The sequence below is a fragment of the Rousettus aegyptiacus genome, unplaced genomic scaffold, assembly GCF_014176215.1.
Source record: "Rousettus aegyptiacus isolate mRouAeg1 unplaced genomic scaffold, mRouAeg1.p scaffold_m13_p_2, whole genome shotgun sequence".
Taxonomy (NCBI): Eukaryota; Metazoa; Chordata; class Mammalia; order Chiroptera; family Pteropodidae; genus Rousettus; species Rousettus aegyptiacus.
In genome coordinates this window covers 90,226,744-90,251,929 of record NW_023416295.1, presented here as the reverse complement: position 1 = coordinate 90,251,929, position 25,186 = coordinate 90,226,744, and the positions used below count along the sequence as shown (strand labels likewise).

Below are 25,186 nucleotides of genomic sequence, written 5' to 3'. Positions count from 1 at the left end.
GCAGAGTGGGGTGGGGGCATGAGCTTCCGCTCTCAGGCTCCTTGTTGCCATTTCGCAGATGAGGTAACTGAGGCTTCAGAGGCTGAGTGAATCTGAGGCTGGTCACATGTCCACCAGTGTCTGGCCAGTGTTGATCTCTAGACTGTTCTGAAACAGGGCTGGGTTCAAGAGCATGACTCAAGCCCTGGCAGGAGAATCTTCTTTATGACCTCTTGCCTTGGGCTTGTGAACTGAGGCTCTGTGGCTTTGAGGTGAGTGGTGGTGGGGGGGGGGGCGGGGAGCAAGGAGGAGGCTTAGGGAGGCAATGACCAGGAATGGGGAGCACCCACGAAGGGCGGGATGGAGCCCCAAACCTGTGTATCGTGCAGGGTGGTCACCTAGCCTGCAGAGGCACACTGCCTCTGATCACTATGAAGGCTGTGGCTCAGAGTCTTAGGGCAGCCCCAGGAACCCAAAATAGCATGTGTCCTGTCACCTAGCCAGTCTTGTGTTTTGGATGCATTTTGTTGCGCACTATCTCATCCTCCCATCCCAGGTCTGCTGACAAAACCAGCTGCCAATGCTCACCCTCCTAGTGTGCGTGTGAGGCTCCTGCCCTCCCATTCCCCACAGGGCCCCCCTGCCAGCTGCCTGCTTCTCCCCCATCCTCCGCCCAGAGCTTTGGAGGATAAAAGAGTGAGAGTGAATTGGGAACAGAATGAGGGGCAGCACAGACCAGTGCTGAGGTATGGGTGGGATGTGTGTGAGATGGTTATTCAGGTACAGCAAATAAGGCAGGGCCACATGCTACCAGTTTCTACCCTGACACCCTGCAGGGAGCCAGATCAGAGACCTTGTGTTCCCTCGGCAGGGGTCCTCTCACCCATGAGTCCCTTGGGCCTTCCATGGATATGGAGGCCATTGGATCAGCCTGCTTACAGTCCAGCAAGAGAAGCTGGGAGGGCAGTTGGGTGGTGGGAGCGGGGGCCAGCCTACCCTGGCTATGGCTGCGGTCCAATAGGCATTCCGAGCCTGAGAAATACTGGTCATCAAAGACACAGGGTGAGTCTTGGAAAACAAACACCAAGTCAGTTTCTTCCTTCTAAAATTAATACTTCTCATCTTAGAGAGTTAGGAAAACCCAGAAACATGAAAGATAACAGAAACATAAAAAGAAAGAAAGGAAACACACAGTTCTATTCCCTAGAGATGTCATTAGGAACATTTTGGTGGATTTCTTTTTTTTCTTATGATGTATTTTACCACTTACTGGATTTTCCAGGCTGCGAATGGTCTGTGAGTGTAGGTCTATGCCCTCCTGTGCAGTGTCTGTGCCAGGACTGGCTTGCTTCCCTCCGCACACGAGCATTGGGCCAGGCCGGCCGAGAAGTGGATAATTGACCCAGTCTGTGGGTTGGGCAAGGTTGTCTCTGTCCTAAAAGCCACCATGCTGCTCTAAGCCACCATGCCCTGTCCATGTCCACTGCACTTATAAAAGACAGCAGAGCAGCTCTCATGCCTGAATCCTGGTTCTCTCCATGTCACCGCTGGCCACCTGGACCCAGGCTGACCTTTGGAGACAGCCCTCTCCCTCTCATTGTACACCTCACACACCTTGGGGGCTCTCCCTGACAACTGCATCAAATCTTAGCTCTGCACAGGTGGAGTAGGCAAGACCAGAGGGAGGGCAATGGGGGACCACTAAAGTGATCTAAAGTGACATGCACAGCCACACACTTTGGAAATTCACCTCTGGGAGCTATGTAGAGAAAGGGCTGCTGAAGAAGAGATAGGGAGATGGGTCAGGAGGCAAGCAGTGAGGGAGGCTGCTTCGTGGCAGTGTGGACAAAAACCTCACAGGGTGATCTGATCATAGATTCCTAACTGGGCAGGTCATGGTGGGTAGTCACACCCTGGCCTATAACTTCTTTAATAAAAGGTTTATCTTCACCTTAAGCCCTATTCATTGTTCTTGTGCATCTAGGTTAATATACCTTTGAAATGCCTTTTTCAGACCCCTCGGAGGTATAACCACCTTCAGGAGAGTGGATCCAATAATCCAGTTCCCACCTTGCTTTCTCCCACCATGTAATCTTCCTATGTTCCTTAATTTCAAGTGTATAAAAGAAACTGTAAACTTTCATTCTGGGAAGCATTTTTCTCAGTCTATTGAGATCTTCCTTCCAGGTGTTTTCTGTGTTTGGCTCAAATAAACTAATAAACTCATAAAACTTTTCTACAGATTTGGATATTCTTACGTCCACAGCAGTCATAGGATAGAGAGGAATGGGCTCAGGGGTCTGGGAGGTGGCACTGACAGGATTGATGAAGACTCATGCCCAGTTTGTAGTGTAGGTGTGGGAGTCGATGCAGAGCTAGTTGAGGGCAAGAGGCATTTGAAAATTGTGGCAAGTCTAAGGAAAACACTGAGAGGCATTTGGATAAGAGGGTCTGAAGCTGGGTGAGGGCTGAGCTGGGACAGAAGGGCGAATGAGGCCTCAAGCCTGAGTGTATTTGTTTAGGGAGAGGCATTCTGTGGGAAGAGGAGCTCATCCCTGGCCAGCAGCCCAGTGACTTTGGACCTTCAAAACACTTTAATTTTTGTCCCAGCTGAAAGGACCTTAGGCATCAGCACTGTTCTACAGGGAGGATATTAAGGTCCACACAGGTTATCCCTCCTGCCCAGAGACCCAGCCTGTCAGTGGCATTCCCCTCCACCACCGCGGTGCTCTCAGTCACTCCAGGAGTATGCCCAGCGGACACCTTGGCAGAGGAGCCTGCCACGGTGCATGTAGGATGGCAACCACAGCCGTCAGGGCAGCACATGGGGTCATGATGGAGTCAAGGTTTTAAGCAAAGTGTGAAGCAGAGGACAAGTGATACAGAACTGAGCTCTGATCCCCAGACTGGCCAGGCTGGGCATCACTCCTGCCCCTCAGCTCCTCCCTTTTCTTCTGTTTCTAGTATTGACTCCTGCCTCTGACTGGCCAGTGGAGTGCAACGGGGGGATGGAGGGCCTGATTTGTAGCATGTCCAATTCCATGCTGTAAATACCCTCACCTTGACTCACACCAGGCTATGAACCTGACGTAAATTCCTGCAAATTTAACAACCGGCACTCGGCACTCGTGAGCTGGTGCGAGAGGGTGCAGGCACAGTGCAGCTGTGAAGAGGGATCAGGCTTTCCATGCACAGTGGCTGTCCTGCCTCTCAATCAGCCTTTCTTCCCTCTGCTCCATCTATTAAATGCTGATTCATAGTTGACCCTTCCTAGGTCATTTCTAGTTGGCGGGGAGGGCCAGGGGAGGCACCTGAACTTTCATCCTTGTTCTGTTTATTTGAATCTTGTAAATTCAGATGATGACTATGCGAGATGACCTAATAAGATGACTATCTTAATGAGATATTTAACATGAGATGACCGTATCTATCTCACTAAGATGAGATGATAGAACATAGGTATGTATGTAAAACAATCCGTGCCCACAGTGACACTTGAAGTTTAAACTAAGAAAATATAATGATTCAAAATCAAATTTCTATAGGGTAAGAAGGATGGACTATGCCATTCATCTGAGGCATACCAAGAGACCTGGCTAAGTTGTCTTCAGCCTTCCAGTGATATCCAGTCATGCAGTGGAGCAGGCTGTGATGGACAGGCCATTTGTGGGGTGTCACTGGCTGTCCTGGGGATGACACTCGCCACTCAGCCACAGGGAGGCAGCCCCACCTCAGCACGTGCTGACAGCTGCCCTGGCCTTTGTTCATGCCTCTAGTAAGCTCTGTAGGTGCATTCATCACTATTTGTGTGCTTTTAAAAAATTTGACATATAATTCACATACCACAGAATTCGCTGTGTGTACAATTTAGTGGTTTTAAGTGTGTTCACCAGGTTGCACAATCATCACCATGACAGCCAGAACATCTTCATCACCCCCAGAAGAAACTCTGCAGCTATGTGCAGTCAATCTCTGTTCCTCCCTCCCCAGCCCCAGCGACTACTAATTGATTTCTGTCTCTACAGATTTACCTGTTCTATACATTTCATATAAATGGAACCATGCTTTATATGGCCTTTTCTGCCTGGCTTCTTTCACTTAGCATAATGTTTTCAAGGTTCATTTATTTGTAACATGAATGCATAGTGCTGTATGTCTTTTTTTTTTTTTTTTGGCCAAATAATATTTCATTGTATGGACATACCACATTTTGTCTATGTGTTCATCTGTGGTGGACATTTACATTATTTCCACATGGACAATGCTGTTATGAACATTTCTACATACATTTTCTGCTCTCTTGAACATATACTTAGGAGTGTAATTTGTGGGTTATATGGTAAGTCTATGTCAAACTTTTTGAGGAATTACCAAGCTATTTTCCAAGTAACTGTACATTTTTACATTCCCACCAGGAATGTATAAGGGTTTCAATTTTCTTATATCCCTGCTAACTCATTATTGTCTGTGTCTGTGGGTGTGAAGGGGTATCACATTGTGGTTTTGCTTTCCATTTCTCTAATGACTGTGATGTTGACCATCTTTCCATCTGCCTGTTGCTGACTTGTATACCTTCTTTTGAGAAATGTCTATTCAAATTCTGTGCCCATTTAAAAATTGGGTTGTCTTTTTATTGTTGGATTATAAGAGTTCTTCATGTATTTTAGATAGTAGACACTTATCAGATATATGACTTAGAAATATTTCCCCTATTCTGTGGCTTGTCTTTTAACTTTTTAATACTGTCTTTTAATGGAGAAAAGGTTAAAACTTTCATGGAAGTCCAATTTATCTATTCTTTGATTGCCTGAGTTTTTGGTGTCTGAGTTTTTGGTGTCATATCTAGGAAACTGTTAATTAATCCAAGGTCATGAAAATGTATACCATTTTCTTCTAGGAGTTTTATAGTTTTAACTCCTACATTTAGGTTTTCAATCCATTGTGAGTCAGTTTTTTTTTTGTCTTCAGTGAAATAAAATAGACAATTAGTTGCTTGTATTTATATTGTACAATTCTATAAGTGTTTTAAAATTATAGTTGGCATAAATATACCAGTTTCAGTTGTATAGCATGTTGATCAGAGATCCACATAACTCGCAAAGTGATCACCCCACTAAATCTAGTACTCCTCTTCCTCCTTACATATTTATTACATTATTAACCACTCTTCATCTCCACATGCTGCACTCTACATCTCCACTCGCTACACTCTACATCTCCATGTCTATTCCGCAACTATCCATTTGTACCTCTTGATCCCTTTGCCTTCCCCCCCAAGCCCCTTCCATCTACTATCCCTCTAAATATTCTCTGTATCTGAGTTTATTTCTGCTTTTGTTGTTTTGGAAGTTGATTTTGTTCTTTAGATTCCACATGTACATGAAATCATGTGATATTTGTCTTTCTCTATCCAACCCATTTCATTCAGCTCAATACCCTCTAGGTCCATCAAGGCAATATCTTTTTCCATCCCTTTCCTTTTAGTCTGTGTGTGTCTTTTAATCTGAAGTGAGTCTCTTGTAGACAGCAGCTATAGGGGTCTTGTTTTCTTATCCATTCAGTCACTCTATCTTTTGGTTGGGGCACTTAACTCTTTTCCACTTGAGGTACTTGTTGATATGAATGTAGTTGTTACCATTCTTTATTACTTTTTTTGATACATGTTTTTTTTTTTTTCTTAAAGAAGTCCCTCTAACAATTTCTGTAATACTAGCTTAGTGATGATAAATTCCTTTAGCTTATTTTTGTCTGGAAAGCTCTTTATCTGTCCTTCAAATCTCAATGATAGCTTTGCTGGATAAAGTATTCTTGGTTGTAGATCCTTGGTTTTTGTCACATTAAATGTTTTGTGCCAAGCTCTTCTATCTTGTATAGTTTCTTTTGAGAAATCAGCTGCCAGTGTTATTGGTTCTCCCTTGTAGGTAACTGCTTTTCCCTTGCTTCTTTTAATATTCTTTCTTTGTATATAGTTTTTAGCATTTTAATTATGATGTGTCTTGGTGTGGGCCTCTTTGGGTTCCTGGTTTTTGGGAATCTCTGAGCTTCCTGAGGTTGTATGTCTATTTCCTTCACCAAATGAGGGACGTTTTCCATCAGTATTTCTTCAAATAGCTCTTCAACATCTTGTTTTCCTTCAGTTACCCCTATGATACAAATATTTTTACCTTTAATAGTGTCCCATAGGCTCCTTAAATTATTATTATAGTCTTGACTTTTTTTTTTTTTTGCCATTCTGATTGGGTGTCCTTGGCTTTCCCATCCTCTATATAAGTCATTTGATCCTCTTCTTTATTCACTTTGTTTATTTCATTTAATATACTTCTCATTTCAGATCATGTGTTCTTCATTTCTGACTGACTAGTTCCCTTTTATAATTTCCATTTCCATTTTTATGTTTTTTATCTTTTTGTTGAAGTTCTCACTGAATTTATCTAAGTTCATTGAGCATCATTATAACCAGTGTTTTGAACTCTGCATCTGTTAGATTGCTTGACTCCATTATTTCTGGATCTCTGTTCTGTTCTCTCATATGATTTCTGCTTCTTTGTCTTCCCATTTTGGCTGCCTTTCTGTGTCTGTTTCTATGTACTAAACAAAGCTCCTAAGTCTCCTGGTCTTATTAACCCAAGCCTTTGCCCCTTTGGGGCTACCTGTTAAGATTCAGCAAGCAATCCACAGACACTGTGCTTATAGTTGCTTCAAGAGGACACACCAGAAATTGAGGCCAGCTGCCTCCAGTATGAGTCTTGGAACTGCTCAGCAAGGGGCACCTGACTTGTTGAGAATACACCTGGATGTGGCTTGGGTGGGGCCGTGAGTTGGGGGAGGTGGGTTTCAGGGAATCCTCTGGGCAGAGTGACCTCTGTTATCCAGTTTGATGATGTCAGGGCTATGGCAGCGCTGTGTCCCCACATTGGGAAAGGGGAGGGCTCAACAGAGTAACAATGGGTGCCACTGGCACTTCTGTACAGAGTGAGTCTTGCCTTGACCCTCACTCCGACAATGTTCCATTGTAAGTCCCTGTTGCCCCCTGCACACAGCCAACTGGGCATTGGTGCTCAGAGCGAGCAGGTGCGTCACTGCAAAAATCTTCTCATGGACGCAAACATTCTCAACAAAACTGAATCTAGCAGCCAAAAAAAGAAAGTATTATATGTCATGATCACATGGGACTTAACCCAGGAATATGAAGTTGGTTGAACATCCAAAAATCGATATAATATACCATATCAATAGAATAAAGAGAAAATACCATATGAAATGCAGAGAACATACTTGACAAAATCCAACTCTTTCATGATAAAAAAAACACACACACACAAACATTCAACAAAGTAAGACTAGAAGGGAACTTCTTCAGCTTGATAAAAACCCAGTATTAACATCATACTTATGGTAAAAAACTGTAAGCATTCCCTAAGTGCAGAAACAAAACAAGGATGTCCAGACTTGCCATTTCTTTCCAACATTGTACTGGAGGTTCTAGCTAGGACAATTAGGCAGGGGGTAAAAAAAGGAAATTAAAAGGCATCCAGATCAGAAAGCAAGAAGTAAAACTATCTCTGGTTGCATATTACATACTCTTATATGTAGAAAACGCTGAAGAAAAATCCTAGAGAGAGAACTAAGAAATCACCCGGCAAAGAAAGAAGGTAGGACGGGGCGAGGACACGGGGCTGCGGGTCTCAGTCTCGAGCCCCTGAGTGAGACGGAGGCTGGGACAGGGGCAGACACCTCTTAAAGGGGCCGCTAAATTCAGTTTTGTTGAGAATGTGTGCATGTATATTCATAAGGGATATTGATCTGTAGTTTTTTTATGACATCTTTGTCTGGGTTTGGTGTCAGGGTAATACTGGCCTTGTTAAATTAGTTGTGAAGTGTTCACTCTTGTTTGATTTTTTGGAAAAGTTTTGTGAAGGATTGGTATTAATTCTACTTAATCATTTGGCAAAATTCACTAAGAATTTTGGTCCAAAGATGGTCCTGAGCCCATCTTTGTGGAAATTTTTTGATTACTACATAGTCTCCTTACTTAATATTGGTCTATTTGGATTTTATATTTCTTCTTGAGTCAATTTTGGTAGTTTGTATCTTTCTAGGTATTTGTCCATTTCAGCTAGATTATTTAATTTGCTGGCTTACAATTGTTCATAGTATTTCTTTACAATGCTTTAAATTTCTGTAACTGCAGACCCTGCTTTAATTCCCGATTTTAGTAGTTTGAACATTCTCTCTTTTTTTTGTGTCAATCTATCTGAAGGTTTGTTAGTTTTTTTGATCTTATTGAAGAACTAACTTTTGGTTTTGTTTATTTTCTCTGATCTCTATTTCATTTATTTCTGCTCCGATCTTTATTATTTCCTGCATTATGCTTGCTTTGAGAGTAGTTTACTCATCTGTTTCTAGTTTCTTAAGGAGGGAGCTTAAGTTATTCATTTGAGATCTTTTTTAATGTAGACATTTGCAGCTATTAATTTCCCTCTGAGCACTGAGCTGCATCACATAAATTTGAGTATGTTGTATTTTCATTTCCTTCATCTCTAAGTATTTTCTAAATTTCTTTGTTTTCTTCTTTTTGACTCATCGGTTCTTTAGGAGTGTGTTCTTTTAATTTTTACACAAATTCACAAATTTGTGACTTTGATAAATTTTCTTCTATTATTGATTTGTAATTTTATTCCATTGTGGTCTAAGTGTATGTTTTCTATGATTTCAGTCCTTTTAAGTTTATAAAGGCTTGTTTTATGGTCTAATATGTGGTCTGTCCTGGAGAAGGCTTCATGTATACTTAAGAAGAATGTTCTGCTATTGCTGGGTGGAGTACTCTATAGATGTCTTTTAGGTCAAGATGGTTTATAGTATTGTTCATGTCTTCTGTATCCTTGCCTAATTTTTGTATAATGGTCTATCTATTATTGAAAGTGGAGTATTGAAGTCTCTAACTATTACTGTTATTTTTTTTTTCTCGATTCTATTTTTGCTTCAGGTATTTTGGGCTCTGTTTATAGTTATTTACTTTTGAAGAATTGACTCTTATCATTATGAAATGTCCTTTTTTGCTCTTATAATAATATTTTTTTGTCTTAAAGTCTATTTTTTTTTTTGATATTAGTATAGCCACTCCAATTCTCTTTTGGTTGCTGTTTATATGGTATATCTTTTCTGTCCTTTTACTTTCAAACTATTTGTGTTTTTGAATCTGAAACAAAAACATATTTTTATTGAAAGGATATAGTTAGATCATGTTTAAAAAAAAACCCATCTGCTAAAATCTGACTTTTAATTGGAGAGTTAAACTCGTTTACACTTAATGTAGCTACTGATAACACTACAGGGTTTACATCTGCAATTTGCTCTTTTTAAAATATGTCTTATGTCTTTTTTTTGGTTTCTCAATTTCTACACTATTGCTTTCCTTTGAGTTAAATTATTTTTTTTGTTCAGTTGTCTTTATATCAGATGGAAGAGGAAGATTTGCAAACAAAAAAATACATTAATACTGATTTTTATATTTGTGTATGCAGTTACCTTTACTATATAAATATAAAATATACTTTACTGCTCTTTATTTTTTTATATGGATTCAAATTATTTTCTAGTGTTTTTTCATTTCATCCCAAAAGACTCTCTTTAGTATTTCTTTTCAATTCCAGAATTTCTATTTGGTTCCATTTCATAATTTCTGTGTCTTTATTGATCTTCTCCATGGTGAGACATCGTTCTCACACATTCCTTTAGTTCTTTAGACATAGTTTACTATAGTTATTTGAACATATTTTAAATAGATGATTTAAAGTCTGTCTAGTAAGTCTTAACATCTGGGCTTCATCAAGGACAATTTCTGCTGCTCTTTTTTTTTTCTGTGTAGTGGTCATACTTTTTTTGTTTCTTTGCATGTCATAATTTTTGCTGAAAATGACATTTCAAGTAATATAATATGGCAACTCTGGAAATCAGATTCTCACCATTCCCCAGGATTTGTTGTTGCTGCTTGTTTTGTTTCTTTAGTGACTTTTCTGAACTAATTCTGTAAAGTTTGTATCTCTGTCATTGATGGCCACTAAAGTCAGTGCTGAATTAGTTTAATGGCCAGCTAATCATTGGTCAGAGATGTTCTCGAACACCTGAAACCAGTAAGTCTGTCAGCCTTTGCTGAGAGCACTGAGTGCATGTTGGGACACACCTTCAGCATTCAAGCAGGCGGCTTACAACCCTGTCTTAGCTTTTATTTCCTGCTTGCACATAGCCTAAGGGTTAGTCAGATGTCAGATCTTAGGACCTTCTCAGGTCTCTTCTGAGCATGCACACAGCCCTGGTCATTTGCATAGTTTTCTAGATTCCCAGGAATACATCAGCTCTTTTCAAAGCCTCTAAGGACATCTCATTTCTCAGTTTTTCCTTTTAAGCTTTTTGGTTAGTCTGTTGTTGCCCCAGCTATTAGCCATTGTCTGTGGCAGTTCTAGCTTTGATATCATAGGCAGCTATGATAATAATACATTTGAAAAACACTCCCCAAGAGAGGCTTTTAGCACTGAGTGTGTGTTAAGGTCACATGAAGACAATCCTTTCCAGTAGGTCTCCTAGGAGAACCAGGTCAGGTTAAATAATAACTTCTCTTTGGGAATGAAGCTTTGAAAGAGCTCTAGATCTGTTTGCTCCCTCATTACTGGTGTCAACGGAAGTGTTCTGTTACCAGTTCAATGACAAACAGGAGTCCACAATTGGGGTGCAGTACAGGAGAGACTTTTTTTCTGTAAAAACAGCTTAATTGTAGAACATCTCAATTGTGATACAGCTCGATTGTGAAACAGCTTGAGCGAGGTGGCTTGGGTGTTACAGCTCTGTTTGCAAACCGGGGAAATGCAGCCAAGGCATACACTGAGAGGGAGAGGAGGATGGCTTATATAGAGACAAGCCCCCCACCCCTACCCCATTAGCCCTTTTTTGTGCAGATGGTCCAAAGAACACCGTCCTGATTGGTCAGTTCCACAGGTTTTGATTGGTTAGCAAAGATGTCATGAAAATATTGTTGAGCAACTCTAATTGAATGGGGCAGGTCTTCAGCCCATTGGTCAAATTTTTATCCTAGGGGCTCTCTTATAAGGGTAGACACAGACAGCAGGAAAATGGTGCAGGAAGCTGGTGTCTAGGTCTGTGGCCTTTTCCCGATATGCAGTGTGTGTGAGGGACCTTTGTAAACAAAGGCTGCTAGACTGTTGTTAGGATGTTGAGCCCAATTAAACATAAAGGGTCATTTTAAAAAAAATTTTTGTTATTTAAGACCTTTATTAACAGTGCTTACAGTTTGTTGACTTGTTTGAAAAATCCAAGTCGTAAACTTTTATTACAAATTAAAAATGAAATTCTTAAAAATCTCCACTTGACCAGATATGAAACAATTGAAAAATCTTTAATGATGTATTGAGAAAAACCAGACTTTAAAAAAAATATGTTTGTCATTACCAAAAAGAGACATCTTTAGGTATAAATAATAAAAACACAATGCTGAATAGATAATGCAGATAGTTCTGGTTATCTGCTCAACAGGCAAAAAGCAAGCACTTAAGGTCTTTAGCTCCAATCTTTTGTTCATTTCCTATTGCTGAAATTTCATATTCATTTCCTCTTGCTGGCTTACTGAACTGGATGATGGTAGAGATGGTGAGCCAGCATTGACTCAGCCCCATGTAGCTCAGCCTTAGGAGCTGTCGGTTTCCCAGTTGGTGGATCTGCTGCTTTTGTCTCTTTGCCATCTTGTGGTTTAGGGTTTCCTGGGGTTCTGCATGGTTAATTGAAGTTATAGTGATACCAGCGTAGAGGTGACTGCTGACCTTGGGTTTTATCTCTTTAATTTTCCTTATCTTCATTTCCGTCCTCTTTAGACTGTCTTTGGTGAAGTGGGCCCCTGCAGAATCATGGTCTATAGCCCTGATACATATTCTCTTTCACTGGTCTACATTGTTCTCCTGCACCCTGGTTGTCAGCACTCTCCATCACTTCTCCTGCACAGGAGGACTGGCATACTGTGGTCGACACCCATTGAGTCTCTGCACGTAGTAAGGTGGGAACTGTCGCCTGAGGTAGGGCCGGCGCTGTTGGGCCGAACCTTTGGGAGCATTTGGCGATCCCACATTCTTTTACCCACTCTCATGATTCCGGTAATTCTGCCGGTCATTGCATGGAGGACTCCTGCAACATGGATAGTGTCTGTAATGGTTACGGTCTGTTGCATATTTACTGCCTTGCACTGGAACTCCACCAGGGCCTGTGAGCATTTGCTGCCTCCGCATGCTTTTTGCCTTTAACAACATCTGACTCCTCAGTCTGTTCATCTACACCATGAAGATCCTTCCTGCAGTTATTCTTTATGGCATTCTGATGTCCAAATACACCTTTCTTGGTGTCATTCCTTGGTGTCATATCCAATTCTTACATTGAACCATTTTACCGTTCCCGAAACCTTCATCGTGATGACCTTTCTGACCTTGCCATCCCAGGGCACTCCCTGTGCTGCTTCCCATGTTGCTGCGCTTGGTGTCACAACCTGGGGCAGGGGTAGGGTGGGGTAGGGGTGGGAGGGCGGGAAGATGTTGGCAAGTGGCTGCTGGGTCTCAGCCTTGCTGCTCATGGTTGTGATGATGGGGACTGGGGCCAGCTGCAGCAGCTGCAGCACCTCCTGGGGTGTGGTGGTATTTCACGAGGAATCCTTTTTGGCAGGTACATTCTTAGGGATGGTACTGGGAATGTTGGTTGGTATTTTTCAGTGCAGCTATAGAGTCAGGGAGCAGGCATTAGAGACTAAGATAAGTTGAAACACCACAAAGCTCACCGTTATCACCAAGATTCAACAGTTTTTCTTGACCATTGCTCCCTGGGTTACTGCAAGTCTTTGGTTAATACAGAGTTCTGAAAAAAGTAGATTCCGACAATTGTTGCTAGTTTTTTCATTGCTTTTATGGAGGAACAAACTTTCAGAGCTTCTCACTCTTATTGTGTTTTTGCAACTGTGTCCTCTGAAGTCAGAGTTCTGGCTGGGGAGCCTAGCATCGCCCCTAACCTGACCCCTGCAAGACAGGCTGCAGATTTTAGGGTGGGGGTCAAGGCTATACAGAGATTTTGGATTTGGGCTCAATCAGACTCAAAGCCTTTCTCAATGTCTAGCCTTTGATGTTCCCTTTTACAGTAAATATTTGTCAGTTTGATTAGTGTTTGATAACCTTGGACTTGAACTTCCCTTACAAATGATAATGTACAAACACTTGTGACTATAGCTGCCTTCCTGGGTCTATCTGCAGTGTTCCCTCCTCAAATGAAACTGCGGCTCTGGGGGAGAGTTCTGGGTTCTAGAGTTTGGGATTTCCACATGGGAAGGGCTCAGCAGGGACTGGTAAGAGGGGCCCTGGCCCAAGGACATGGACTTGAAGCTGCTGTAACAAAACTTTCTACATAAGGTTCTTAAGCATTCAGCTGTCTACATCAGAGAGTGGGAGGTGATCTTTCTACTTGTTGGCTCCTCCAGGCTCAGCCTCTCTATTCTCTTTAGCCCCTGTGGTCACCTTTAAGAAAATATTTGTTGAATTGATCAGTTTTTGGTACCTTTGGAATTGAGCTGCATTTACAAATTATATTGCACCCAACGCTTGTAGTCATGTGACTGTTTGGGGGCTGACCTCAGGGTGGTTAATAAATACTTCTTCATGCTTAGATTTGGGATGAGGTGTGTTGCTCAGTGAATAGTCCCCCTATATGACTGCCAACAGATCCCCTCCAAACTTTCCCCTGCCTGAGTGTAGGGAGACCAGCACCTTGCTGTCCAGAATGATGGCTACTTTCTTTTGGAAGGCAGAGGAAGATGCAATTCACACTTTCTGATCTTACTAGAAAGGTTTTTCAGGGAAATGGAATTGCTGTTAAAGATTTCTGTGAGTGCTCTGGACCCTTGTTTTGTTGCTGACCATGGTGATTGCTAGGCAATGCTGACCTTGGATGTTTGCTCTTGGATTACAGCAGCCTTGACATCCTCTTTAGGTAAAAGTGTATGGAAATGGCACTCTCCTGGTGGTCTTCCATCAGATCCTGCTGCTTCTGCTTTTTCTGGCAAGCTGGGGGATTGCCTGCTGTCTGAATTCTGACAGCATGGACATCTTTGAGGGTGTTTGGCCATTTATTGGCCAGATCCACGGGCAGGGGCTTTTCTGGTCTGGGTCTCCTGGGTGGCATTTGTGGCTGCAGGATTTCAGGGAACAGTCAGAGCAGGATTCCTAAACTGCTTGGGTCAGTCAGTACTGTACCATTCTTAGCTGACCACCATCATCAGCATGACCAGGGAGGGGGCTTAGGGCTTCCTTGCAGATTCCTGGCAGCCTGGGACATGTAAGCCTCCTGCCCTAGCTCTAGTGCTCTCACCTCAGTGCCATTTAGGACCTTTTCAGTGAGTCCCCTCCCCAGCCAGAACCCAGCCCCAACAGCCTCCGCTTTCACTGTGCTGCCCCCAGGGCGGGAACAATATCCTTTCTATTTGTTGACTCTCCTGCCCTTTGGAGACCGCAGTGTGTAACGTGAGTACGGAGGGGTGGGGGGACAGGCAGCCCTGCACGCCAGCCTCCTTGTGGTGTCTGGCCAAGGCGGCCGCTTCTGCCGCATCTGCACCCCGAGGCTGGGGTCCGAGGCCCCTGTACCAGTGCCGCCCGCACCGCCAGGAGGAGCTGCCATGTCCATCCCGCTGGGCGCGCTCGCCGCCTCGGGGCTGTACCGGCGGCGCCAGCACCGCCAGAGTCTGCCGCCCTCCACGCCCTGGTAGGTGGCAGGGACAATGTCCGGAAAGCTGCGGCTGCAGGCCTTTCCTCCGACACCCTGCTGGGCCCTTCCAGTGGGGAAGGGTCCCGTGCCTAGCTTGGAGACAAGGGTGGGGGAAAGCGCAACTTAATCTAGCTAGGTTTGATGTCATCTGTGATCCACATTCCACGACAGGACGCTGAGGATGTGGTGTTTGGGATTAGTTATCCTATGTAACCCCGTTACTTCTTTCCGTCTGGGATCATTTTATTGCCATTTATAGATTAGCAAAATGAGTGGCCAGCCTGCAAGACATCACTCATCTAAAAAATGACTAAGCTGTGATTTGAACCCAGGTTGGGCTGACTTCAAAGCCTGAACTGCCTTATCCTATGGAGAACTGCCAGTATAGACAACCTCCCCTTGGGATGGGAGGGGCGCCTCTGGGGTTCTGGGTGGAACTTGGGGCACCCACGAGGATGAGTTAACCTGAAGGGGAGGGGGGAAGAGGCACGCACATGGTGAAGTTCCCAGCGCTGGAGTCAAGGCTGCGATGTGGAGGCCACTTAGACATGTGGAGTTCGCCATCCCCAGGGGTCAACTGGGTGGAAGCACCATGTAAAAGGTGGGGGAGAGCGAGGGGGGCTGTGAGCTGGGGTTCATCTGCATCAAAGTGACAGGTGGGGTCCCCAGAGAAGGAGGTGTGGGAGGAGTTGTGGGAGAGGATGCTATAGTTGAGAGGAAGGGGTGCTGGGGAGGTGACAGAGAGTAGCAGTTAGAGAGGTGGGGGACCTGGAGAAAAGACCTGGAGAGCCCAGGGGCTCAGTGAACATGCAGCCTGCTCCATGCTCACGTATGTCTGTGGTCAGGACAATCCCCCCTGGAACGGTGGTGAGGACTGAGCCATCCAAATTGTCTGGGGCTAAACATGGAGCAAGAGGAAGGGCATGGGGGAGGGGAGCAGGGAACAGAGGCTGCAGAGTGGCAGTGTGGGGTGCTGCTTGTGTGTGGGCTTGTACCTGCACCCGCACTGCAGGCCCAGCGCAGACCAGAAATGGGATTGGACAAGCCTGCTGCTCAGTGGAGAACCTGAACCTCAGCAGGTCCAGTAATTCATCTGAGTGGACGGGGACCCTCCTTTTGTGCTTCTGGAATACCCTGGGCGTCTGCGGGTGAGCCATGGTGCAAGGGGGTGGGCAACTGGGGCATCGAAGGCCAGAGGCAGTGCTAGAGAGTAGCTGCACAGTGCGGACGCAGCAGGGAACATGGCTGAGAGGCAAGGAGGGTACATGGCATGATGATGACAGCCAGCCTCAGGAGAGCTTATGCTGCATGTGCGTGCTTATAAGTTACTTGACTTAAGTTTTCTGTGAACTTCTGCCTCGTGCCCTCCCCCAGGCTCCATACAGATTTGGAATATGTTTCTGATGGTGTAAACGCTTCATGGGTAGCAGCCCAAGGCAGCATGTTGATTGTCTAGTATCCCCAAGGCTGGGTGTAGGGCCGGCTTTGTGTAGAGTCCTGTGTACTGCATGCAGCTGGGTGACCTCCACCGCTGGCCTCTGACTAGCTTCATGAGGGAGGCCCATGCCGTGCTTACTGGTGCAGCTTCCACTTGAGCTTTAGAGGCTGTGCTGAGTGGGGTTCCCCCTCTCCCCACATCTGGAACAATGCCTGGCAAATTTCAGCTGCTTAGTAAAGATCTGTTGGATGAAGTAGGGAAGGAAGGGTGCCGTCCGCTAGTTAGGGAGTAGTTATGGGCTGTGCTTGCAGGTGTTACCTCACTTGACCCTCCTCACAACCCTGGAAGTAGCTGTTGCTGGCTCATTTCACAGATGATGAAGCCGACGTTCGGAGACTATGCTTCTGTGGGCCACACAGCCCCAGAGTGTCTGAGCCGGGGCTGCAGCCTGGTCTGCCTGGCCGTAGAGCACACGTGTTGGGAGAACTACTACCCAGGCTGACATGGCCTCAGTACTACTGACTTATCCTCAAGTGTGAACCGTCCCCTGTCGCTGGTGCTGCCTGTTGCCTCACACTGTCTGTCTAGGCTCGAGTCGGTGGAGGCTGGAGTTGGGGAAGGTCTGGGATTGTTCAAAAAACATTTTTGAATGACCATGCTTGTATGAGGCCACCAGGAGTTGCAGGGACAGGTGAGAACTTGGGTCCAATCTCGTGTGACCCTCAGCAAGTTGCTCTGTGCTTTGATTTTATTATCTGGACCAGCAGTCTCCACTCACGAGGACCTAGCTCAAGAAGGGCTACCTCCCACCCCAGGCTAAAAATCATTGTAAAGCTCAGTGACATCTGGTCACTCAGTGACATTTTGGACAAGCCCACACATTGGTTTGTGTTGGCTGTCAAGATTGAGAGCATTTAGGGGTGCTGGCAGGGTTGGAGAAGGGGTACATGATGGTGTGCTCTCCCCAGGCCCTGGGGTTTGGCTTCCAGACAGCTGGGCATATTGTCGGCAGCAAATGCACGTTGTCCATTTGGGGCAGGTGCTGGTGTCTCCCTGGGGGATAACTGGGTAGACTCTGTGTTCCCTGTTCTTGGTTGGAATGTGTGAAGGAGGACATGGAATGTCCATGTCTCCCACCCTTTGACCTCTCGAAAGGAGTGCAGGCAGACTGCAGGCCTTCTCCCAGGCTGGGCAGGGGTTAAAAGACTCTGGAAGGCTCCCAGAGTTGTGGAAACAACAGCTCTCTTTGTCTGGCACTTACCCCATTGGGGTCCTGTGTTCCACACACCCTGTGCCAGGAATTCTTCACTTGGGCTCTATGAGGTGGTTACTATTTCTTTGGTGCGCCTCTCTGCAGATGAGGAGATGTGGCCCAGAGAAGCTGGTGACTTTTTCCCTGGTCCTACAGCAGGTGGGCAGGGCTGTTAGGATTTGAATCGTGGGGCAAGCCCAGAGTCCTCACTTGTCTCCCTGCATCCCCCACAGGAGAGAACTGGAATTTTCTCTGATGCTGCTGTGGTTCAATTGTTGGGCACATGTGCACATCTGTTCATCCCTCTGTTTTTGGCCAGTGGGTTGGAGTATTGTCTGTTCCTGAGCAGGATGGTGTGGGAAAGTGGCCACAGAAGTGCTGTTAGGGGTGCTGGGACAGCCAGTGGGTGCAGGAGGTAGGTGGTCACCTCACAGCCCACCTGCCTGTGGCAGGATTTGTGTGAGGTATGTAGGGAGATGGCAATATCCTTGACCTGAAATGCCCAGTGACCCAAGCAGGGAACAAGACATAGACAAGTTAAGGGCCAGCCCCTCTAGGTAGAGGGGTGTGGTAACAACGTGAAAGTGCAGTTCGTCAGCCCTGGGACAGAAACGGGGACTCTGGAAGGGTAAACAGAGACTCAGTGTGCTGTGTGCTCACTTGGTTAGGGCCCAGACGTCTGGTTTAAGTTGCAGTATGAAAGCCTGGGGCTGCACTTGATCTTTCTTGTGCCTTCATTTTCTGGGCCCTTTAAGTGGGGAAATTCCAGACCCAGAGTCACGGGATTTCCTGTTGATGTCTGACTTCTCCAAGAGCTTCAAGGTCTTGCTCATGGCCAGGCTTTGGAACTTCCTTCCTGCCACCTTGGGCGTGTGCTTTGGGAGGACAAGGCCAGGTTCACAGTGTTCTTGGGGCAGGAAACCATGCCTGTGCATACAAAGTCTAGCCCAGTCCTCTATGGTGGCTCAGGCAGTCACTCCTCTGCCCTGTCTGACCACCCTGTGCGGATCGGCAGCAAGCTGGGGAGAACAGGGGCAGGGGTGGGAGGTGGCCACTCTGAGCAGAGCCTCCCTTTCATTGGGCTCTACCCTACTCCTCCTGCCACTACCCCGCTTCCTGGTCCCTAAAGCCATGATATGGACATTGGAGGGGGCTTTGGTCCCCTAGTGTGCCTGAGGGCAGGCTGAGCTGTGAGAAATCTGGCAAGTCTTGCCAAAGAGCCTTCCTGCCTTGCCCCTGCCACGTGGGTTCCCCAGGCAGAGCAGAGAGGCAGTCCTGTCTGCCTAGACACATCAGCCCAGCCTCCAGCAAGCCTCGCTAGATCCTCAGTCTACATCCCATGCCTAGATCCCTGGGGAGCAGAGCCCACTCCCACCCCCTGAGCCCCTCCTGCCTGGGAACCCTTCTTCCATGTGATTGACATCTGCACACCCTGATGAACTTCACTCACTCAAGAATTGTCCTTATGATACTGTGCAGTGAGGGAGGGATCAGGTTCGATATTTTAGAGGCAAAAAGGGCTGGAAAGATAGTCTCAGAAGCAGTACGTTTGTGTCATGCCTACACAACACCGGCGCTGCCAACTGGTACCTCTCTCCTTGCTAAGCCCGACCATCCTCCTTTGCTCGTTTTTCTAGGCAGCCACAACCAATCCGTCAGAGTTGACACTTGGACAAAAGCTATTTGCTGCACTTGTGGGAAAAGGCCTGTGTGTCAGGGTGTCAGAAGGTCGCAGAGACTGTTGAGTCGGGAGTGGCTCCGCAGAGTTAGAGCTCCAGGGCCCTGGGCCGGAGTCAGCAGGGGCCTGGCTCGGTGCGGGCCCTTCTGCTGGAGCTCAGTTTGGATCCCACTTCTCCCAGAAGGAAGCCCACCACTTCTGCCAGGGACAGCAGTTACCTGCCATGGATGAAGTTTGCTCTCCACCCTGCTCCTGTCCCAAAGACTCAGTGACTCTTAAACTTTCTCCATGGAAGGGGGGTTGCAGGTTCCGTGCTTTTGAGGGGCAGATGATCTGAAACTAACTCATGTAGCAGGAAAGGGCCATTGAAGTCTGACCAGTCTGCATTCAAATCTGGACTCTGTTGTGTGCTGTGTGAAACCTGGGCAAGTTGCTTTACTCTCTGAGCCTTAGGTATCATCTGGAAGGCAGGGCTGCCTTGGGGAATAAACAAGAGTGAATACAGAGCTGCTTACCTATGCTTGGCTGATGTTCTGTTCCTGAGACACACTCTGGTTCCCTGAGAAGGGGTGACAGGAGGCACAAGAGGGAGCTGAGGTGGCCGCTGACACCCCAAGCGGTGGCCCAGCATGATGAGGACTGAGCAGCCTGGCTACCAAATCAATAACACTGACCTCCATAGCACCACCCTTTGTGGGGGCTTACTTGGGCCAGGCTACCTGTCAAATACTTAAGTGCATCTCTCACCTAACCAGCCCACAGAACATTGCCACAGCTGTGATTATGGTCCTTCCACACCTGGGAGTCTGGGTGCAGTGATCAAGAGACAGCCTAGGTTGAGCGGTGAGTGAGAGCAGCTGGTTAGAGCCCTGATTGCTCTGGCCAGTGTGTGCCTGACCCTCCAGAGCCTGAACTGAGGGCTTCAGGCTCTGGAGGAAAGGCAGGTATTTCAGAGGTGGAGAGGTTTGCCTCTGCCCACTGTGGATCTTGGGAAGGTCACGCACTCTCTCCAGGCCTCAGTTTGTCCATCTGTGAAATGAAGATGCTGTGTTGGCCTTGTAAGATTGTCATCTGGGAGTAGATGCTGCAGCCCCCGGCATGTGCTGACGCAGAGCATGCCCATAGCCCACAGAGCTGCAGTGACATGTGGGCAGTTGTGCAGGGCGACCAAGCCAGTGCCAGCAGTTTGGCCCCGACCACGTATCTCTGAGTCCCCACAGTGCCAAGGCCATCGCCAAGAGAAGAAAGCGCTGCTTTTCCCAGAATGCATTTTATCTTTTGAAGGAGGGGGCATGACCATCAAGCGCACCCTTCAGACCTGCTTGTCTTTGTCCCTCCTTAGTCCTGACCTTCCCTTCCGCCTCTCCCCAGCAACATGTCCAATGCCTTGGCTAACGCGGTGTGCCAGCGCTGCCAGGCACGCTTCACCCCTGCCGAGCGGATCGTCAATAGCAACGGAGAGCTGTACCATGAGCACTGCTTCGTGTGTGCCCAGTGCTTCCGGCCCTTCCCAGAGGGCCTCTTCTATGAGGTGAGGATGCTCCCAGGACCTGAGCCAGCTGCCTTCTCAGAGCCGCAGCCTCCGGCCCAGTTCTACGTCTGCCCTCCAGTAGCAGCCTGTGGGCAGTGCCTGGCTGGGGTCCTGACCTGTGTTTGATGGGGTACTTATGCTGGGTCTTGAGCCGAGCTCTGCTCCTGCCAGTGCAGAGCCTTGCTTGCTACACCTCGTGAGCCCATCCCTCACCTGTGAGGTGAGAACAGTGCTCCTCTGGGTGGCTGTGGATACTGAAGGTCACCTTTCATCCTGCCCCCTATGGGCAGACTCTGGGAGGCCCTGGGGTGGCAAACACTCTGCCCTGTGCACTTACCCTCTCTTAGGATCAGACAGTAAATGGAATAACTGTAATGTATACGAGATGGTGCTAAGTGCTCTGGTTATAAGGGATCTTGGGGTAGGGAGGGTGGGGAGGGTGAGGTGTTAGGGAAGGTAATGTTTGCACAGTCATGAAGGAGGTGAGGGAGCCCTGCTCATGGCTGTAGGAAGAGAGTGCATTTAGCAGACAGACACAGTAAGTGCAAAGGGCCTGAGGTCAGATTGTGCAGGGTGTTTGGGGAGCAGTGGTGGGAGGCCAGTGTGAGGGAAGCAGCGAAAATGAGATGGAGCAGCAGGGATGAGGGCGGGGAGGCAGTGTTTTTTTTTTGGCCCTGTAGACCTTTGTAGGGCCTTTAGATTTCACTATGGGAGACGTAGGAGCCATTTCAGGGCATGGACCAGAGGAGTCACATGGTCTGTCCCACACTGGGAAAGGACCACTGGTGCTGTGCTGGGGAGAGACTGTGGGGCACAGGAACAGAAGCTAGGGAGACCAGGTAGGACAAGAGGCTGGGTCATCAGAATAACCCAGACGAAAGTGAAGGGGACTAGACTGGGCCATACTTGTTCACAAGAGCAGATTATTTAGATTTCCAACGATCTTGCAAACTGTTGTCAAACAGCCATTATCAAAAATTAAGTTGTATAAATGTACAGAGAGATAAAATTTTATTAAAAACAAAGGTAACAAAACTCAAAACCCACCACTTCCTAATTATTTTATTATATTTTACTGTCATCTATATCTTTGAAGTTATTTCTGTCCACCTGTGTGGAAGACATACTATACTGTGGTGGTATGCTACTGCATGTCGCTTCTCAGCTCCGGGCCAGCGTCATGTTGGTAGCTTGAAATTGGCCATGATGGGGATGTATACACCACAGAAACTGGCAAACACTACGATCAGCACCCCTCCTTCCACCAGAGCTGATTGTTAAACATTTACCAGCATATCACTGGTAGGGGTGGTGACCAGTGGCAGATGCTGGATAGATTTCAAAGGTAGAGCTGATAGGATTGGCTGATGGATGGCTGTGGGTGTGTGATCTGCCTGGCAAAGTAGGAGTAGCTGTTCTTCATGGTGCCTCCCGGGAAATGCTGGCCAACGGTACAGGCAGTGGAAGGGGTGGCCATGTGCCTAGAACAAAGCCAGGCACACAGTAGGTGCTCAGAAAGTGTTCGTTGTTGAACGAATTTATACCCCTGCTGCCTCTACAGGTCACTGGATAGGGATATAGCCAGTATCAGCCTAAGAGACACCCATTTCAGAGAACAGGGGAAAGGCAAGTGAAATTGTCAAGAAAGAAGAAAGGAGAGGCAGGCTTTGGGCACTGTTGGGGCCAGCGCAAGGGCCCTCATTGCCCAGACAGATGGGGACAGTGACTACCTGGTTGGTGTCCCCACTGGATCCTGCTGCCTGCAGGACTCAGGACTCTCCCTTGGGCGCCCCTCCACTGCCCTTTCTGTGTCCCCCCATTCTGCATTCCTTCTCTGGGTCTTTTGTGGCTTCTGGGGAAATGGACTTCTCACACAGAGAAGACACAAGGAATGGGGCAAAGTGACACATACGGTTTAAACTTGACCCCAGCTCTCCCAGCCGATGCTTCCACCTCTAGCCCTCTGCTGGCTCCCAGGACCAATGAGGCCAGCATCTTCAGCATCTTCAGTGAACAGCAAGGCCCCTTGAGATCTGGCTTTGAGGATCTCCCTGCTTCGCCAAGGCCCCTCACTTTGCGCTCCCCTTATTGAACAGGCCCTCCCCTTTCCCTCCAGGACTTCTGCCTGCTGCCCCCCTTGGTCTATAATGCCCTCCGCTCAGGATCCCACCCTGCTAAGTCTTTCAGCTGTTTATCACTTCCTCCAAGAAGTCTTCTCCAGAGAGAGGGTTGGGTTTTCTCCTCCACTCCCTGCACTTGTACAAAGCGGGGGTGCTCATGTAGCCAAATGGCAGTTCCTGACCCTACAAAGACCAACCAGGAGAGCTTGGGAAATGATGGCTAGTTGGCTTTTCCTATCTCTGTTGGCCCCATTTGCAGTTTGAAGGCCGGAAGTACTGCGAACATGACTTCCAAATGCTGTTTGCTCCGTGCTGTGGATCGTGTGGTAAGGGATGGTGACAATACATGCCTTTTCTTAGCCCGAGAACTGCGGGCAGGATCATGGGGAGCACTTCCCTGACTACCTGTGCCCTGTCCTTCTGAGCACCAGCCTTTAGTCCCTGCAGACATTATCTTCTCAAGCTCTAGGAGTGGGCCGGGCTTGGGGCAGGGGTGAGGAGTGGGAGGAGCATGTGCTCTCCCTGAGGAGAGCGCAGGGACCTCTCTTTTCTAGGTGAGTTCATCATCGGCCGAGTCATCAAGGCCATGAACAACAACTGGCACCCAGGGTGCTTCCGCTGTGAGCTGTGTGATGTGGAGCTGGCTGACCTAGGCTTCGTGAAGAACGCAGGCAGGTGAGATGGGCGTGCTCGGGTGAGACGGGCAGGGAGGAGGGCCTCTCACCACAGGCACTGTGCACTGAGCACCAGGCCCGTTCCGGGCACTGTGGCCTGTGCTGGCATGGCTGCTGGCCCCAGCACATCCCTGCCAGACAGATAGGAGCACCCCAGTTTCCTGGTGAGGACCGAGGCTGGAGAGAGTGAGGAATGAGAAGTCAGGGCCCACCCCAGGCTCAAGCATGTTCCTGGGAGCAGGCTGACGGCACACAGTAAGGAAGAGGGTGTCTGGAGCAGGAGCCCTTAGAAGCAGTGGATGGATAAGGAGCTTCGAGTCAGGCTACTACTGCCTGGCCACCCCACACTGATGACACTAGCTGTCTACATCTCTCCTATCCCCATGGCTGGATGCTGCTGGAGAGAAAGCACTCAACTAGGGGGCCCAGATTCATTCTTAAACTGAGGGCCATCAATCTCATTAGTGCTCTGCGCTAGGTCTCCTTAGTAACCTAAGTTCAACCTTCTGGGAAGATTTGCTCTTTTTTCCTCACTCCTTCTCCCACAATGGTCTCCACCACACCCCATTCCTCCCACCCCATCTCCTGCCCCATGATGATGACCTCCCCTCCCACTTCCTTGAAGGAACAGGCTCTTGGCCACCCTTGCTGCCTAGCTTCTGTGCCACCCCCAGCCTGGTTGTGTTCTTGTACCTCCCAAAGCCTCACTCACCCTATGTCCTCTTAAGAGGGCTTGCAGCTTCAGTAGCCTCCTTTCTCACTTCCTAAAAGATCAGGCTGGGTAGCTCCCACGGTTCACAATACCCTCTGAGTCTTCCTCGTATGTGATTCTTGATTCTCTGTCGCCATTCCTGGCACACATGCTGGCTCCTCTCATCTGCTCCCCATTGCCGGTTATCCCCTGCGTCCACACTGGCAGACCCAGGGGTCACTGCTGGCCCCTCTACCATAGCACCCCTTGTTCCTTTTGGATGCTGCTGTAGTGATCTCATGAGAGGCTGTGGGGGGCAACAGAGCCTCAAGGCCCTATGCTGACGAGCAGGCAGGATCACCTGCCAGATGTGTGCCTGAGTGAGTCCTGTTTCCTCCCCGAGCCGCGTGCAGCTCACACAGTGCCCCCAGCCCCACCACCTCATTGGGAATATCTGGAAGAGGCTGGAAGTGCTCAGGAAAGTAAGGTGTGACACCCAGGTAAAGTGTGGCTGTAACGAAAGGAGGCAGGGCCTTCACTTGGACCCTGCCCGTCTGGGCTGGCACGCTGAATGAAGGCTGTGGTATGTAACCTTGGGGTCTGTGTGTGGCGGCCAAACCAGGGGGTGTCAGAACCACAGTCCAGAGCAAGCACTGTCTCTGCTCCGTTCACCTCCACTTTGCCATTATCAGGTTGAAGGGAGAAGTTCAAGGAAGGGTGTCGTGTTAACCAAACACCATGATCTTCAGAATCTGAGTATAATTCTGTTAATGATCAGTATAATCAAGTACAAAAAAGGACCTGTTAGGGTGATATGTGCCACATTATGAAGTAAAATGGCTCAAAGCTTGGCCAATCGAGAGGCCTCCTGGGAGGGAATGGGGCTGTGGACACCCCTGCTGGGTCTGAGCTAGTAGGAGGCAAGTTTGTGTGCCAGGACCCGGTTCCCTGGCCACGGCACCCTCAGGCAGTGACAAAGCCCGGTTGTCTGCCCAGGCCATGTGCTCGACCAGGACTCAGACTG

The 25,186-nt window shown here is 47.6% G+C and overlaps 1 protein-coding gene and 1 pseudogene across 10 annotated transcripts in view; one reads left to right on the top strand and one right to left on the bottom strand.

Annotated features, from left to right (window-relative positions):
- LIMS2 (LIM zinc finger domain containing 2) overlaps positions 1-25,186 on the top strand; it is a 77,305-nt gene that overhangs the window by 38,960 nt on the left and 13,159 nt on the right. For 4 of the 10 annotated variants that reach the window (XM_016157061.2, XM_016157057.2, XM_016157058.2 and 1 more), the window contains exons 2-4: positions 20,518-20,677; positions 23,057-23,123; positions 23,352-23,472. In XM_016157061.2, the coding sequence (XP_016012547.1) occupies positions 20,522-20,677; positions 23,057-23,123; positions 23,352-23,472 (344 nt within the window). In that variant the 5' untranslated portion in view covers positions 20,518-20,521. The other 6 variants (XM_016157059.2, XM_016157060.2, XM_016157056.2 and 3 more) reach the window with 6 other exon arrangements.
- On the bottom strand, positions 11,614-12,607 carry LOC107516868 (annotated as a pseudogene).